Genomic DNA, 14,231 nt, shown 5'->3' with positions numbered 1-14,231 from the left:
CACTTTAACAGATTGTAGTTGAACTCACAGACGTGAAACAAAGAACTAAATCGATTATACAGAAATGCAAATGCACCATGAATCACACATGAGCATATGCAAAATCCGATATTGTTTATTAACTTGGTCATGTTTTATTCATAATAAATCATATTTTGACCACTCACATCTGAAATCGGATATTCAGAGATGTGTAATCTATAAAAGAACTTGCCAACAAGTTTAGAAAGGAGAAGTCCAATACAACCTTCTATATGAAAATCTATAACTCATTGTCTGCAATTAACATATGTCTCTCTTTCAATACTGTATGTATGCTTCAAATGACAATTTTCTCAAAATAAATTTCTACTTCTAGTATCAAAACAAGCTATTAAAAAAATAAGAAGCAGCAGCAGATTTTGGGAAGCCGGAATACAAATACTAAGGTTGGATAAAAAGTAATGGCAACAGTTCGATATTTCTGACATGGCTTTATTCACAGGGGTACAACATTTACGTACCTTCTATATAGTCGCCCCCCTTATTTATTACCCTTTGGCAAATGTTTGGAAGGTGTCATACACCATCAGCGCGTCCATCTTTGTTGATGTTCCGATTTGTCCGCCCTAAAGCACGGATAAGTTCATCTCTGGTATTGTACCGGGTCCCTCGCAGTGGTTCTTTCACTTTGGTGAAAAGATCGTAATCGCATGGATCATATCAGGTGAGTACGGTGGATGTTCCAGTAGTCCGCATTTTCCATCTGCCTTGGAGGTACAGCGTGGTGCAGTATTACCCCATCAATGTCATACGCCACAGCACTTTGTGTAGGGCGCACTTTCTTCGGACGAGAAGAACCTGGATGCTTCCATTCATTTGTTTGACGTTTCAAGTTTGGTTGGTTCGTATAAGCGATCCCAGGTTTCGTCCATAGCGACGATTCATCCAAGAAAGTCGTCATCTTTCCTTTGGTACTGGTCCAACAAGGCCTGTGCGACTGAATAGCGGTGCCATTGTTAAACCTCGGTAACCCAGAATGTCTTGCAGAATGTGGAGCACAGTTTTGTGACATACTCAGACTTCCGCTGCTAACTCACGAGCAGTCCATCGGTGATCCAACAGGGAAGCAAGGAGTTGAACTGTGTTGTCCTCCACGCGGGGTCGTCCTGTACGGAGGTTGTCTTGAACGGCATCCCTGCCTTCCCAGAACGCTTTAACTCATCGTGCCACTGTGCGAGTGGCAACGCTGCATCGGCATATGCTTCATGCAGTCCCTGAAAACATTCTTGTGCCTCGTGTCACTTCAATTTTGATCCAGGAACGCTGCTCTAGTTTTGTAAACGTGGTCTTAGGGCGCTTGCACTATCCCTATGAAAGTCAACGGTCTACACACTGCAGCAGATTGACAGAGTACTGTCCCCGCTGGCTGCACTAACTCATCTAACAGTCCTTGTTCATGTCCACACAGCTGGCAACTCTCGAATGCACCATCGTCACGTGACAGCAGTGTTGCCATTACTTTTTATCCAACCTATGTAGAAATGGTCAATATGTTGAGAACATTAGATAAATAGTATCATCATATTGATAGCCGTCCAAATCTTGGATTTAAAATATCGGCATCCTAATCAATTAAAAAAAAAAAGTAAATTAATGTTAGAAATATGTGTAATAAAATTGAAAAAAATTAATGATCTGCAACAAGATGTAGTAGGTATCAATACGATAAGAATTTATTGAAAAATAAATAATAAACAGTGATATATTATAAAGATGAATAGAGATTGATGATGTTCAATGAAAATTTTAAAATGGTTGATGCAATTGTCTGAAGAGTCTTTTCAGGAACCTTTATTTTTCTGAGAATCTCCAATATACATTTGGGAATTGTTCCTAGCATACCAAACATAAGTTCAATCACATTCCAATCTTGAATATTATATTTATGGGTGAGCATGCTTCTCTTCATGTACTTCCTTTGGTCAATTTTCATTAATTTCAAAACTAATTGTTGGGTCAAGAATGAGATCAGTTTTTTTATTTCGATCAATTATTATGTCAGCACGCCATGCAGACTTTTCTGTAGAAAGACACTGAACTTCCTCAAATACTTCGTTAATCTGTTAGCAATTATTAAGCAGACTGTGTTATGTCTGTCAATTCGCAGTAATTCGCCATGAGGGCAGAAACGTAGCACGTGGGTAACATTTCATGCTCATTGCATCTCCTGCAATGGATATTGCTAAGGCTTCTTCAGGGAGAGATGTAACTGCAATAACATCGGTGCTTATTTTAGTGGTCTCGTCCATTGGCCACAAGATAGACCTTTCTTATTGCTAATGCAGGTGTTATCTTTTTCCCAGGTAATGCGCTCCATTTATGATAAGAAGTGACACGAAGTTGTTTACAGATGTTGCGTGGATTAATGGTTCCAATATCGTTGACATTAAGTGGTAAATGGCGAAGGCTGTCAGTAATTTTGGCTTGAAGGTTCCTAGTTTGATTAATATAAGGGTTGTCTTCTTTAACTAATAATCTGCATATATTAAGATGTTGGAGAAAATCTTCCCACTGTGCTTTAAAAATTCCAAGTCCTCTCAAATTTCGAGGTGCATATATCATTGCATCCAGTACATCTGTTGGTAAGCCAACAATTTCCTTGATTAACTATAATAATTAACACCACAGTCTAGTACATACATTCATTCACGAAGTTTGAGATGATTTTTTGCATTTCTCACAATACAATGCTCCAAGCGGTTAGCAACTGAGAGTACTAGGAACAATAGACTGTGCGACAGTAGTGATCCTAGTGGCTAGCAACTAAAGTTCAACTGTCATTGGTTGCATATTCCCTACATATTGTGACTGTATGTACTAGACTGTGGTAATACTATCACAGAAGGCAGGTTTTATCTCCTTCTCCTGATACTTTTCTGTTCTATCCTAACTAAACTTTTTGACGTATGTTTATGTTTTAAAAAATACAATACTTCCTGCATATGACAATTCAGAAGTCTTTGTAACAAGAAAGAAATGAAGTACGAAAAGTTATACGAAAACTACTGGTTATATTGCTTTCAAATTCGTTTAAAAACCTTGCATGCAAGTCATAGCATTCAAAAATGACCAAGGAATATATAAAAATAAAGACATGAATGTGATAATACTCACATTTTCCAAGCTCTCCAAAATCTCTAGAGTAGTCTTCTTTCTCTGTAAGAAAAAATAAAACCAACAAAATATTATTACGAACACACAACTTTGAGTTACAGCCTTCAAACAAAGTCTTTATATGTTATCTGCAGGTTTATTTCCACATGCAAAAATCTAAATTTCCTTTTTATATTTTTCAATACCATTTAATACAATCCCTTCGAGTGTCACACATCAAGTTTCATTCCAATACTGCAGTAACAACTAAAAAATTTTAATTCCAATCAAAACACTTCTTGTATATTAATCAACCCTAATGAGTAGGAACACTGTCTGTATATATGAAGACATAACATTCAGACATTTCTTTTAGAGCATCTTTACAAAATTTGAATTATATTAATATTCTTTAAAATTGTAGTAACATTCAATAATCGTTTAAATAAAGCATGACATTTCTTAAAACATATTCGTATCACATTTATTTAACCAAGCGATGGATTTGAAAAGTTTGATCTCATTTCCACAACCTCATGAACATGCAATTTCATAATTAGCAATATGACATTGGCTTTATGGTATGTAGTCTAAATCAATTTCAAGGATGTATAAAATGTAATTCACAATGCAATTTACGCAAACAAATATTTATTAATTAGTAGAGCAAAGGAGATGTCAGTTAATACATTCCACTGTTATGAACAGAGACATAGGTAGTAACATTTCATATAAAAAAAAATGTAATTCCAAGTATGAAGGTAATAAAAACAGGAAATAAATAAATATGGTAAGAATATCTTCCATTCTTTGAAATTAAATACAACTATTTCATTCAGAGACTCTGAGTAACAACTTCCTTCAGGAAAAAATTGTGCTCACAATGCTTTGATTTTTTCATGGTCTGATGCATCACAAGTTTGTTATAGGAAGAAAGTATGAACATAATATAAGGAAGAGCACCCGCCACACAACGCTAAACTCTTTTAATTAACTTACCATGAGGTTCTTCAACTTTGAAGCCACTTCTGGAACCTATTTTCAAAGACATAAATCATTATACTAACCTAATGATAAACTTAACTTGTAAAATGAAAATCAGGTTATACCAGAATATTAACGAGGACAAATGAAATGACGTGAACTGTGTTGAATTAGATGTGAAATTAATAAATATCATAGAATCTGCTTCAAATTACTAACATCCATTATGAGTTAACTGTAAAATTAACTAAATTTAATTTTAAACATGCTCAAAACAAATTTTGAAAAACTAAATGTACTTAATGTGTGATGACTGGGATAATTTTAAATTACACATGTCTTGCAAAAATATTTCCTGTATTTCAGAGTAACATACAGAATAAACTGTAAGTAATGTCATAAATTCTGGTGGATGATTCCATTAGTAAAGGGCAACAAAAAACGTCAAATACCATTTTGCTGTATTTTGAATAGTTTTACAGAAAAATGTGCATTTTAAAATACATGAATTACGAGATCATGCAATGCTGTGTAATCAGTAGAGAGTGCTCTGAACAACCCCTTCACCTGGCTTAATAACAGGGAAGTTGAAAGTCATTGCCACGTACACCGTTTTCAAACTCTTAAGAAAAAACATAGACGATATACCGGTACCATTTAATTTTTGTGTTTAATCTGTGTTAGAGAGCAGAGAATGAACACTGCTCATTTCATGTTAAATAAAATCTTGGAAAATTTAAAATAAACTCTACAACTTAATTTTAATTAAATGTTCAGCGTATTTGAAAATGAATTTAAAATATGAAGACATATTTCTACTATCCTATTTCAATTGAATGATCTAGAGCATGTAAACAACAATGATGCTTATGTCATGTTATAATAACAACATTTTAAAACATTTAAAACTCTGAAGGAAAAAATAAAAATGCGATACACTTATTTTACGTTAAATGGACTAAATTAAAAATATTATTTTTGAACTCATACTGAATTTTAACTAAATATTCGGTGAACACAGACAACAAGAAAAGCTTATTCTACATTATATACAAATCTAATTAGTGATTCAAAAAATTTCCATTAGTCATAGGCCTACTACAAGCATTTTCTTCAGCAAATTAGAAATAGTTCCCTCCACTTTAATTTTTAAAGTAGTAACTGGTAAACTTACATACAAGAAATCAAATTTCCCGTAAAAGTAATCGAGTGTGCAACATTTACATTTCTCATTGTCTCATCCATCTCTCGCATTATGCAAGCTGCATCTCTCCAGCAGGCAATAACCTTTACAGGATTGTTAGTGTGCATCAAGTTTTAAAATTCCTTTGAAGAATGAAAAGTTACATTTGTTGGGATCAAATTTTTGCACATTTAAAGGACAAAACTAAATTCTTTCAATCATTTATCATCACAATACAAACTATTGCTATGAAACCCAAAGAATTAGTAAACGGACAGATTAATTGTTGGCAACCTGGCTTGAAAAAGGTAAATGAGTTACGGATTGGTACTTGGAACGTCCTAACATTATACAAACCAGGAGCATTGAAAACGCTGATTGAACAATTGAAAATATGTACTGCGGACATAACAGCAATACAGGAAGTGAGATGGTTAGGTGAAGGAGTCATTGAGAAGAAAGAATGTACGGTATTCTATAGTTGTAACAAGCATAAACATCAATTTGGTACAGGATTTGTAGTAAATAATAGAGTCAAGCATATTATCATGGACTTTAAACCCTTAAGTGATAGAATATGCATCCTTAGAACAAGAGGTAAATTCTTCAATTGTAGCCTAATTAATGTCCATGCTCCGACAGAAGACAAGCAAGATAACAAAAAAGAAAGTTTTTATTAGCAATTAGATAAAGCTTACGACTCCTGTCCCAAGAACGACATTAAAATTATACTAGGTGATCTGAACACACAAGTGGTAAAGAAAGTGTATACCAAACCACCATTGGGAAACATAGTCTCCACAATGTCAGTAATGACAATGGATGTAGGCTAATAAATTTTGCAGCCTCTAGAGGAATGGTCATAGGAAGTACAATATTTTGTCATAAGAAGATCCACAAAGGTACCTGGAAACACCCTGATGGAGTAACTGTGAACCAGATTGACCACATTCTAATAGATAAGAGACATATATCCAGCTTGATGGATGTTAGATCTTACAGAGGAGTTAATATGGACTCATCATTTTATGGTTATATCCAAATTTCGACAAAGAATATCAAATCATAAAAATGTAAATACACACCAAGTTAATAGCAGGAAAATCGTAAAATTCAATATTGAAGAGCTAAAAAATGAGAAAACTGAAACATTATACAAGCAGCAAATGGAGGAGCAACTAAGAAATAGGAAGGATGACACGACAGCAAATAATGTGACAATAAATGAACAATGGAATGGAATAAAGAATATAATTACTAGAACAGCTGTAAGTGTATTAGGAGAAATTGATAAACCAGAAATAAATCACTGGTTTGATGAGGAATGTGAATTGGTTACACAAGAGAAGAATTTAGCTTATACCGTAATGCTACAAAGAGGATGCACAAGACAATCTAAAGAAGAATATACAATTAAAAGGAGAGAGGAGAAAAGAGTTCATAGGACAAAGAAGAGGATATATGAGAACCAGCATATGGAAAACTTAGAAGACTTCAGAAGGACAAACAATAGTAAGCACTTTTATAAAATTGTCAACTCTGATAGGAAAAACTTTAAACCTAGAATCACTATGTGTAAGGATAATGAAGGGATGATTTTAACAAAAAGGAATGAAATTCTAAAATGATGGACCGAACATTTTAAGGAACTTTTAAACAAGGAACATAATGATCTACAATGTATTATAAATAATAACGATTATAGGAATGATGATCATGATGATATTGATGAACCCACCGAAGAAGAGATAAGAGATGTAATAATTGGATTAAAGAAAAACAAAGCACCAGGAATGGATCGTATCCAATCAGAACTCCTTCAGAGTAGCAGTAATGAATTAATACAAGACATACAGAAATTAATTAAGGACATATGGACACAAGAAATGATTCCTGATGATTGGAGAATTGGAGTTATATGCCCATTACACAAGAAGGGTGACCAGATGATTTGCTCTAATTATAGAGGAATAACGTTATTAAATACCACTTATAAGATATTCTCCAGAATCTTACACAACAGGCTATTACCATACACAGAAAGGGCCATAGGAAAATATCAAGCTGGCTTCAGAAGCGGAAAGTCGACAATTGATCAAATTTTTACTTTAAGACAAATTATTGAGAAAACATATGAACAAAATATTGAAACTCATCACTTGTTTGTTGATTTTTCAACGGCATATGACAGCATCAATAGAGCTGAGCTTTATAAGGCGATGGTAGAGCTGAACATTCCGAAGAAGCTGGTGAGACTAGTTAAAACATGCATGGATGACAGTCAGTGTCAAATAAAGATCCAATCTGAACTATCAGATTTATTTCAAACAACTAAGGGTCTAAGACAGGGCGACTCACTAGCGTGTCTTTTATTTAATATTGCCCTTGAAAAAGTGATAAGGGATGCAGATATACAAAAAGAAGTACAATACTCTACAAATCATCCCAAATACTGGCCTATGCTGATGATATAGATATCATTGGTCGATCTGTGGAGAATGTTAAGAGAACATTTACTGCTTTAGAAACAGCAGCCCAAAAATGGGGCTGAAAATTAACGAACAGAAGACTAAGTACATGATTGTTGGATGTAAAAAACAAAAAAGGGACTTGACAACAACAACCCATTTAAAAATTAATCAATATAAATTTCAGAGGGTCTCTAGTTTTTTTATATCTGGGCTCCTTAATCAATGACACTAATCATATTAGTGAAGAAATTGATAGAAGAATTCAAAATGCCAATAAAGCATATTTTGGATTATTGAGGCACTTTAAGTCAAGACTTCTTACAAGGGAAAAAAAAGTGCAATATTTATAATGTTTTGGTAAAACCTGTATTAATATATGGCAGTGAAACATGGACCCTCTCAAAGACTCATATGTCAAGATTGAGATCCTTTGAAACCAAAATTCTAAGGAAGATATATGGCCCAATATGTGATAATGGAGAATGGCGAATAAGATACAACTTTGAACTTTACCAACTATATAAGTCCCCTGATGTGGTTACAGTCATTAAAATATCAAGATTAAGATGGGCAGGCCATGTGCAAAGGATGGCAGATCATGAGATACCCAAGAAAGTTATGGGGAATAAATTTGAAGGAAAAAGGAGTGTAGGACGACCAAGACTGCGATGGATGGAAGGAGTGTTAGAGGATCTAAAGAAAGTGGGAATTAAAGGATGGTGGTTGGTTGCCAGGGACAGAGATGCATGGAAGAGAGTTCTAAGGGAGGCTGAGGCTCAAATTGGGCTGTAGCGTCGATGATGATGATCATCATCATCACAATACACTGATCTCTTAAATTGACTGAGCATATCAAGAATTAATTCAATAGTCTTTCCAAAATACACTATGAAATGTTTCAATATAAAATATTTTTTTTTTCTCGAAAAGGAAGTAAAACCGAGCAAAATTATATTAAACTTTTTTGTTTGAAATATCTCGAAGAATAACCCCTTGAAATTAATGACATTACTTACGATTCACTCTGTATATAATAGAAAATTAATTTGAAAACAAGCAAGATAGATGATACTGGGTGAACAGATTATGTGTGAAATGTGATCGCAGTATGAAGTTCACGGTCCGAGGAACATATCCTGCCAGTCAGCTCATAATGAGATTTTGTAATTAAACTTACAGCACTAGAATGACTGTTTGATAAAATACTTCTTAATTTTATTTTTAAAAAGTGAAGATACGATTACACATTGCTATGTATGTAGTATTGCTGTACAAATTACTGTGCAGCTCATGTACAGCAGCATATGAACAATGGTGTAACCTGGAAAGTAGGGCTGTCAAAGCATCTGCTTGCTACTTATTCATGCAGTGTGCAGCTTAATAGTAGTTATGTGGGAACAGGGTTTTCAGGATTGCAGCCATAGCATGTTTGATATTGGTTTTGCTGAAATTTTTGCAGCGATTGTGAAAAGTGTTGCCCAAAAGTGCCAATAGTACTTTATATTTAATTTCTTTTTAATTCTCCATAGGACAGTTTCAAACAGGAGAGGTTGCCAGCATTGTTTACGAGAATAATGCTGCTGGTTATTATTGAAGTATAAAGGTGTTTTTCTAATAGCTTTATAATAAAAATACCGGTAAGTAGATAGAAAAACAAAAAATAGACGCACTTGAGCCAAGATAGTGCTTGGGGAAATGCTGATTTTCATAACATAAAATAAAAGACAATCAGCTTTAACAGAAACTGCTAGTGCAATACAAATTTCAGAAGATGATGTTAAAAATCAATTCCACAATCTTCACAACCAATGCAATAAAGAAAGGTTAAAAAATGATAGTCATCCTAATACTTGCAAAAATTTCTTATAACATCATTCATGCCCTTCCTCGTAGTTCTCGAAGGATACTGTAACTTCACATTGTTCTCTATTTTTACCCCTTCTTTGACCCAACTTCTTCCGTTTTTTTGTAGTTTAGCATTTTGTTCTCCATTTTATAATTAAACTGTAATAAATAAGCTGTCACTTGAGTTTCATAATCTGAAACTCTGAGTTTGTTATTATGTTATTTTTATTTAACGATGCTCGCAACTGCCAAGGTTATATCAGCGTCGGCGGTGTGCCGGAATTTTGTCTCACAGAAGTTCTTTTACATGCCAGTAAATCTACTGATAGAAAACTATGAAAATGAAAAGTGTAATTTTTTGCTAATGATAAATAATAAATAATACAATTTAATTCATTCATTTAATGTTCTGCCTAAGGGCAGGTCTTTCATTGCAAACCAAGCATTTTCCAATTTCCTATTTTTCGTCTTTCTCTTGGTCTCCATATACAATTAAAAAGTCTTAATGTTGTCTATCATCTGATACCTCCTCTGTCCCAAACTTTTCTCCTGTTCACCATTCCTTCCAGTGCATCCTTAAATTTAAATACTCACGATTAACTTGGACACCTTAAGCAATGGAAACATTTTTAAAACAAATTTGAAATCAGCGTGAGTATTTCTATGAGAATCTGCAGTTTTAACAGTTTAGTCTCTTTGCATACGGAAGTCCGCCAGGTACTCCTTTGTTTAACTCCCTGAAACTCTAACACCAGTAAGAATTTTGAGTAGCAGTCACTTTTAAAAGTAATTTACATTCTTTCTAAACATTTCTCTTGCTTTGACCCCCAACTAAAGTGAAATATAAAAAATTTGTCGCTTATCAACTTTTGAAGGTGTCAATGCTTATTTTGAACTGATCACTTGGAAGTAGTTTTTTTTCCACTTCCAAAAAAAGGATATTGATTTCGAAATTTTTTTCTCTGCTTTCCTTAGACATTTATATATAAATTCTAAAAATTACAGCGCGATTGATTGACTAGCATAAGAACCACGACGTGATAATAATGTTTAATGCAGTGAAGATCGCTCTCTGCTTGCTAGTCTTTACAGAGCCCTAGATAGAATAATGATGTTCCGTTGCGACACCCAACCAATCAGAGCACTAGGTTCAGGCAGCTGCAGCCTGAAAATCAAACCAGTTTGATTCCCGCTGAATGGCAAGATGCTTGGCGAGGTGAACGGCTTCAGCATATTTTTATCCATTATGTATCGTTTGTTTCCTAATCGCCACACGGCAAGATGTGTGGCGAGGTGAACTACTCCAGCATGTTTTTACACTAAGGAGAGAAGAATGTAGTGATAAATACTGTACGCATGTTGTTACAGTTATATTCAAATATCCATTGTTATGGTTATAAACAATTGTTTTTAACAAGATGTACACGTTTTCAACACAGAGGATTTGGAATTGAACGGGTTACATCAGCTTTTTGTTTATGCGGATGACGTGAATATGTTAGGAGAAAATCCACAAACGATTAGGGGAAACGCGGAAATTCTAGTTGAAGCAAATAAAGTGATAGGGTTAGAAGTAAATCCCGAAAAGATTAAGTACATGATTATGTCTCGTGACCAGAATATAGTACGAAATGGAACTATAAAAAGTGGAGATTTATCCTTCGAAGAGGTGGAAAAATTCAAATATCTTGGAGCAACAGTAACAAACATAAATGACACTCGGGAGGAAATTAAATGCAGAATAAATATGGGAAATGCCTGTTATTATTCGGTTGAGAAGCTTTTGTCATCTAGTCTTCTGTCAAAAAGTCTGAAAGTTAGAATTTATAAAACAGTTATATTACCGGTTGTTCTGTATGGTTGTGAAACTTGGACTCTCACTTTGAAAGAGAAACAGAGATTAAGGGTGTTTGAGAATAAGGTTCTTAGGAAAATATTTGGGGCTAAGAGGGATGAAGTTACAGGAGAAAGGAGAAAGTTACACAACACAGAGCTGCACGCATTGTATACTTCACCTGACATAATTAGGACCATAAAATCCAGACGTTTGAGATGGGCAGGACATGTAGCATGTATGGGCGAATCCAGAAATGCATTATAGATTGTTAGTTGGGAGGCCGGAGGGCAAAAGACCTTTGGGGAGACCGAGACGTAGATGGGAAGATAAAATTAAAATGGATTTGAGGGAGGTAGGATATGATGGCAGAGACTGGATTAATCTTGCTCAGGATAGGGACCAATGGCGGGCTTATGTGAAGGTGGCAATGAACCTCCGGGTTCCTTAAAAGTAAGTAAGTACACGTTTTCAGCTTATTAAAGCCTAATTACTAAACAGTCTCTTTATTACACGTGGAAAGTTCATTTCCTTTTGGAAGTAAAAAAAGAGTCCATTAAGTTTTTAATAAATGTTATTCATTCCAGGGAGAACTGATCCTTAGAAACAGAATGTCAACAAAATCCTTGTCATTGTTTACCAGAAATCATTATACAGATAGAGGAAATGTAAAAAATTATAGCTAAACTAGCGCACAGGATGTTCAGTTTATGCGAGATTTTTTTATAGATAGGCCTACGAAGTTTAATATTTAAGACACTCTACTTCAGTCAGCCACATGGGAAAACTTAATATCTGCTCCATCTCTGGCATTTTACAAGGTATCGAATGTGCATTATTAGTAACTACTTATGGGGGAACTGGTAAAACAGCAACTGATATTCAATTTTAGCAAGCCATGTACTGCTTCGGTACCTGGAAACTTTCGAAATTGTTTTTGGTTATTATTTTACAAGTCATGATAACATTCTTCAAACATAAAAATCATATTTTTGAAGTTAATGTCGGTTAGCATTTATTTATGGTTAAGATATGGCGGTTGAGTCATAAAAAGTTATTTGTATGTTTATTTGATTTTTGTGATTTTACTTGTTTCAAGGTAGAATACTGCTCTCCAGTGATCAGATGTCCATATGCAATTGTGAAGTTACTGTGGCTATGTTTTTTTTTTTTTTTTCGTAATTTCTGATGTGTATGGATTTCCTGCTTGCTGACGTTCGTGTAGATGATAGATTTAATTATATTTCGCGAAGTTACATCGCTGAATCTTTTGGTTAACAATCATAGAAAAGGAAAGACTCATTTATTTGTGAGACGGTTTTGGAATATTCAAAGGAGTCACTGTTGAATATATTGAACAACTGCGATCTTTTCTATTAAGACATGACGTATTGTCTAATGACTATCTTTGTTCAAATTGTGAACTTAGAATAGGCGAGTTTTCGTAAAGTCAAGGGTTAGGTTTGGTTTGTTCAGGCTTTTGGTAGCAATGACTTACATATAGGCCTACGTGTTTTTGTGCGAAAATTGGAAGACTGGAGAATAATAATGCTACACCTGTGAAAAGTAAGTTATTTTGTAATCTCTTTTCGTAGAAATTTTAGCCCTTTATCTCAACGTACAACAGAATCACGCAATCTAAGCCTAAATTTTTAATAGATAATAATCAATCCCAGTAATTACTGCACAAATATATGTGAGAAAGAGAGTTAAATATTAGTGGTAATATTAACTTATTCTTTTAGCAACAAATATTCACATACAACATGGAGTACCGGTAACTCATCAAGCATTACGTTACCGATGCTCGTACAATTCAGTAACATGAAAAGGAACACACATATCAAAATAACATTCAAGTAATATTCTCTATTGTAATAGGTAGGATCTGATACCAAAAAAATATCTCAGTAAAATTAATATTCAGAATCCATAGTTGAACATATTCTATGATCTAGGATTAAACATAACAATGAACTGTAGAGCAGTTTCCTGCGCTAGTCCCTGAAATAACTAACTAAAATATCAAACTTACCTGAAATCGTGATAAAAGTAACCCCATTTTCTTGAAATTCTAAAATTACTCAAACAGAAACTCTTATCGTACAATTTCGTAGAGTTAATAACTCTGCATTGTGTAGGTGGCCGGCCACGACACTACTATAGCTCTTTCAATGCATGAATTAAATCGTTTACCAACAGGATGTAGTCACAGGAAGTAATGAGTCTTGATTAGAAAGAAAATGTATTCGCCCATAAATTAATACCCGTTCTCAATTTACCACGTAAAAGTACACGCAACAACTACTCGACCCGGCGCCATTTAAACTTTCTTGGCAATTTGATAAGTGATGTCAATACATAAGGGCGCCATATTTGGTCGAAGAAATTAGCCTATGTTTTATTTAACGACGCTCGCAACTGTTGAGGTTATATCTGTGTAGCCACTGTGCCGGAATTTGTCCCGCAGGAGTTCTTTTACACGCCAGTAAATCTACTGACATGAGCCTGTCGCAATTAAGTACACTAATCGCTATCGGCAGGGATCGAACCCACAACCTCGGGCACACAAGGCCAGCACTCTACCAACTGCACTGACTGGTCGAATAATAGTAATAATAATAATAATAATAATAATAATAATAATAATAATAAAGTTTACAGTATGTAGTTCTATCACAGTATAGTATATACAGTCACGAAGGTTGAGTTGTGAGGGTGCTAGAAACAATAGACTGTGCCGGTACTATTTCGCATTGTCTATAATGAGGCGATATTA

General features: G+C 34.5%; 1 protein-coding gene across 2 annotated transcripts in view; it reads right to left on the bottom strand.

Annotated features, from left to right (window-relative positions):
* Nucleotides 1-13,994, bottom strand: part of Lnpk (zinc-ribbon metal-binding protein lunapark) — a 60,566-nt gene extending 46,572 nt beyond the window's left edge. Inside the window, exons 1-3 of one of the 2 annotated variants that reach the window (XM_069831523.1) lie at nt 13,488-13,994; nt 4,135-4,170; nt 3,157-3,198 (exon numbers count right to left, since the gene is read on the bottom strand). In XM_069831523.1, coding sequence (XP_069687624.1) covers nt 3,157-3,198; nt 4,135-4,170; nt 13,488-13,514 — 105 coding nt within the window. In that variant the 5' untranslated portion in view covers nt 13,515-13,994. The remainder of the gene's footprint in view (nt 1-3,156; nt 3,199-4,134; nt 4,171-13,487) is intronic. The other variant, XM_069831532.1, reaches the window with a different exon arrangement.
* Nucleotides 13,995-14,231: the final 237 nt, after the last annotated feature.

Source organism: Periplaneta americana, chromosome 1 (assembly GCF_040183065.1).
Source record: "Periplaneta americana isolate PAMFEO1 chromosome 1, P.americana_PAMFEO1_priV1, whole genome shotgun sequence".
In the NCBI taxonomy this organism is placed as follows: Eukaryota; Metazoa; Arthropoda; class Insecta; order Blattodea; family Blattidae; genus Periplaneta; species Periplaneta americana.
This window is presented reverse-complemented; position numbering and strand designations above follow the sequence as displayed.